The sequence below is a fragment of the Gymnoscopelus braueri genome (genome assembly GCF_963280865.1).
Source record: "Gymnoscopelus braueri genome assembly, chromosome: 23".
In the NCBI taxonomy this organism is placed as follows: Eukaryota; Metazoa; Chordata; class Actinopteri; order Myctophiformes; family Myctophidae; genus Gymnoscopelus; species Gymnoscopelus braueri.
The window spans coordinates 32,689,756-32,694,440 of NC_137625.1; the positions used below are offsets into that span (position 1 = coordinate 32,689,756).

General features: G+C 42.1%; 1 protein-coding gene across 1 annotated transcript in view; it reads left to right on the forward strand.

The window, feature by feature from the left end:
* LOC308079979 (thyrotropin-releasing hormone-degrading ectoenzyme-like) overlaps nucleotides 1-3,365 on the forward strand; it is a 206,088-nt gene extending 202,723 nt beyond the window's left edge. The window contains exons 19-21 of the mRNA XM_080421657.1: nucleotides 1-97; nucleotides 1,310-1,391; nucleotides 3,162-3,365. The exon at nucleotides 1-97 is cut by the window's left edge and continues 44 nt beyond it. Of these exons, the coding sequence (XP_080277783.1) occupies nucleotides 1-97; nucleotides 1,310-1,391; nucleotides 3,162-3,314 (332 nt within the window). The 3' untranslated portion in view covers nucleotides 3,315-3,365. The remainder of the gene's footprint in view (nucleotides 98-1,309; nucleotides 1,392-3,161) is intronic.
* Nucleotides 3,366-4,685: the final 1,320 nt, after the last annotated feature.

Sequence of the window (4,685 nt, forward strand, 5' to 3'; positions counted from 1 at the left end):
ACGTCATTGACGTGATCATCCATGTTGGACGAAACCCTCATGGGCGACACCTCGCCTGGAGTTACCTCCGAGACAAGTGGGACGTCCTGAATGCACGGTAAGATGGATGGCTGGATGGATGGACGGACGGATGAATGGACAGATGGATGGATGGATAGACGGACGGACGGACTAACACATAAAAAATATATCTCTTATATATATAAAATATATCTTTTATATATATACACAAATTGCAGATATACAAGCTCATAGCGCGGCACCGTACTATGAGCATTTTTTTACTACTTTTTTTAAAAGTCGTGAAAATGTGTGCAAATCTTTGAATCTATTATATTTTTAAAGCGAACATTTCTGTAAAATATTTTGTTTCAGGGACCCCCCCCCCAGAAGCAGAGATTTGAGTTACAAATGTTCGCTTTAAAAATATATATATTCAAAGATTTGCACACATTTTCACGACTTTTCAAAAATAGCTATTATACTAAATATTTATTTTGAACTTCTGTGCTTCCATTCTTTGTACAGCACCATGTAACATTTTGTTGCTGTCGGCTGGAAACCTTGTATGTCCAAGACCGTTCCTTTTTTAACCCAGAGTGTCCCCGGCCTGAGTGTCCGATTCTCCAAAATGTCCTCAAAACAGTTTTTTGAAAAAACTTTGCTGCTTTGCTATGTCAGTGGTTCTTAAACCTTTTCACTTCAAGGACCCCAACATGTATATGTATTTGACCGCGGACCTCCATCTCAAAATATGTTGTACCGGGGACCCATAGAAGCAAAGATTTGTGTTACAAATGTCCGCTTAAAAAATATACATATTCAAAGATTTGCACACATTTTCTCGGTTTAAAAAAGCAGATCTACAAGCTCGTAGCGCGGCACTCTGTACCGCGCTATGAGCTTGTAGATCTGCTATTTTTAGCCAAAGTGTAAAATAATGCTTTTAAGCTCAAATAAAAAAATGACACAGATGCGTTCCAGGTCTTAATGTGTTCAAAACAAATGTTAAAAAGTGAAAATGCCGATCTACAAGCTCACAATGTTCTCATCACACCGCGTTGTGAGCTTGTAGTTCGGCTATTTTCACTACTTTTGTGCGACACTCTTGTATGATGTAGTAGGGCATTAATTAACAAACAAAAAAAAGCCGTAAAATGGAAATATGGAGATAAGGGGTTTCTGCCCGACGACGACGATTTGTTTTGAAAGGTGCTTTATAATTATATGTTATCTTACCTTACTTACAAATAATGTGAATACACAAGGCAGTATCCATTTGATTGATTTATTGATTGTGTTTCCATAGCTACGGTGAAGCCCTGTTCATGAACGCAAAGCTGATCAACGGAGTCACTGAGTTCCTCAATACAGAAGCTGAACTGAATGAGGTACACACACACACACACACACACACACACACACACACACACACACACACACACACACACACACACACACACACACACACACACACACACACACACACACACACACACACACACACACACACTTCATTGGTTGCGGTTGAGTGGGTGCTGGGTTAAGTGGGTGCTGGATGAAGTGGGTGCAAGATTAAGTGGGTGCTGGGTGAAGTGGGTGCTGGATTAATTTGGTGCTGGGTTAAGTGCAGAACATGCAAGATAGAACCTGCACATCAAGCTTTCGTTTTTTAGACATACAGTCGCTGCGTGACACATTGTATGCTTGTAGACCAAATCAGTTTGCGCAGCATATGTGAGAGTGAACGTAAAACAGCAACGCGTGGAGAGCATGGAGAGAGAGGGGAAGAGATCGAACACACTCCATTTCTAAGCTTAAATCAGCTGTAAAAAAAGTGCATTTATTTCATTGGATTTATGAAGGAATAAGCCTTTAGATGCCACCTAGAGTGGAACACAAGTCAGATCGGATGGATTGACAGGGTGAGTAGGGCTTTCTGTCCATACGTGCGTAATATGTGTGGTGTCTTCGGCCGACATTTGCTTTTCGCTTGATATCGTGATGGAGAGACAATAAAATCATGACTGATACAGATTATAGAGAACTATATATTATATTATAACAATCTGTTAAGAATTGACTGAGTATGGCTATAGTTAAATGTAAGTGCTCTTGCTGCCTAAATATGTATCCATGCGCTCTGTGCGCCCGTCGCGGGCCGACATTTGCTTTTCGCTTGATACCGTTTGATGGAGAGACAATACACACCAAATTAAAATAGACACTTCACAGATTTTAGAGAACTTTGAATTATAACAATCGGCTGAGAATTGACTGAGTACGGCTTAGTTAAACTGCTGATGTCCTTACAACCAAACATTTATTTTTGCACTTAAGACGTGGTCTGACGGTATGGGGCAAAATAGCGGATACCGCATTGCGCCCTTAATTAACATATGAACACTCCCCCATGCGTAAAATATGCTGCAGAGTCTTATTCCTTAGGTGTTTGCGTTCAGCGCGACTTGTATAATAGGGATTGCGCATAAGACGTGGAAGAAGAAGCGCATAATAGGGCCCACTGTATCACACTTACAGGAATATAGAGGCAGGTGCAACTCAGCAGTAATTTTTGCATTAGACACATGAGGGCTGTAATTAACTAGGTGTTTAATGAGTGAGAGGGGAGGGGAGAGGAGAGAAGATGTTCATATCAGAAGTCGACAGCAGCAGAAACAAGAAAGGAGGTGAGATAAGAGGAGGTGAGATAGGGACAGGAACCATTTTTCTTCATGAAATTCAACTCGTTCGTTCGTTTGTTCGTGCCGTCGATGTTTGCTGAGTCATTTTTCACTGTGAAGTTTCTTTATTAATGACGTGCTTTGAAAAATGTTCCTTTTAATCTCTCACCTTTCAAAGAAGAGAAGTGTAATTACAACAAGTTTCACACGACCAAAGAGAGAAAGACTCAGAGCGAAAGTTTCTATTCAATTTGTTTTCATCTTTTAAAGAAATTACCTCACTTTGTTCTCTCTCTCTCTCTCTCTCTCTCTCTCTCTCTCTCTCTCTCTCTCTCGCTCTCGCTCTCTACTGTCTTTCTATTTTTCTATCTTCCTCTCACCCTCCCTCTCTTGACTCCTCTTTCTCTCTCTCTCTTCTTCGTCTCATCCGCCCATCATCCCCTCCCTCCACCCCCTCCGCTCGCCATCCCATAATAGTTGAAGGAGTTCATCCAGTCCAGCAGCTGGGCGGGGCCTGCGTTGCCGAGGGCGCTGGAGATCGTCGAGGGCAACGTGCGTTGGCACCGCCTCTACCGGAGACAGTTCTACCAATGGCTGCGCAAAGCTCCAAGTTCCGCCCCCCTCGGCTGACCGCTAGCCTTGGCTAGCTCCTCCCACCGCTATCGGTTCCGCTAGCATACAGCGCAGTCAGAATGACGAATGACTGGAGCACAGAGCTACAGCTCCCCCTTGTGGCTGGTTTCTGTGCGGTTTTGTTTTCTTGTGTTTTTCGAGGAGCTGCAGCAGTGTTTCCCAAACTTTTTTCAGCTCGAGACCCAAAAGATGAATTTGGTGTCTCCTCGGAAGCCGAACGTACTTAAATATATTATGAATTAATATGTAGGCCCTATTTAAAAAATAGTGAAGTAGCTTATCTACAAGCTCACGACACGTTGTGAGCTTGTAGATCTGGTATTTTCACTATTCCAGTACTTAAATATTTTTTTTGTATTCTTTTTTTTCCTTTGTGTACTCCCGAAGCCAATAAACGTTTTGCTTGACAGAAAAATGGGTCCTGACCCATTGTTTGGAAAGGCATTGAACTACAGCACAGAGAAGCATGTTTCACACACTGTTATTGTGTTTGATGGGACCCTGTGTTGTCGGCCTGTCTGAGCTGGTTGAAGAGGACATTAAACTGTGGTCCTCAAACCTCCAAACACAGGAAAAAAATATTTGACAGAAAAACACTGACAGTAAACTAAAATCTACCAACCAACAACAGAGAGACGGCCTGCAATAAAATGCAGCCCTGACGATATCAACAAAATGAATAGCAAAGTTTAGCGATAAACTATCAGAGAGCTATTTCTGGATCCACTACATACGACAACGTATTTGCAAAGCTAGTGTAACACCCAGACAAACCTATCAGAACTTTTGTTACAACAACCCAAGCTGTGAAACACCAACAAACATCCAATCAGCTTCAACAACCTCCCACAACTAAAACCGGGAGGTCAAGTCTCACTAAAAGCCATATTCAACATGCAGCGACTAGCTAATGGCTAAACAGCTGAAGCACATCTTCATTTACTTATCATGACGTCCGGTTTTCATGTGAACTATTTCATGGCGATATGTTTAATTGATGAGGCCTGTGGGAACTGAAGGAGCCCTATAAGTAATCACTCTGTCTATTTGTTTGTCTGTCTGTCTGTCTGTCTGTCTGTCTGTCTGTCTGTCTGTCTGTCTGTCTGTCTGTCTGTCTGTCTGTCTGTCTGACTGTGTGCCTGTTTGTTTGTCTGTCTGGCTGTCTGGCCGTCCACATGTTTTAATATCCATGTGTCACTGGAGGGACCTCTGTTCTGGTACTGCAGATTTACACTCCATCTGTCCTTCTGTCTTTTCTAGATCTTGTCTAGGGAAAGTCTCCTATAAGGATATCGTTGCTGTCGGGCAGAAACCTTGTATCTCCATATTTCAACTTGTGTATGTTTTCATGTTTTATATTTAATGTTT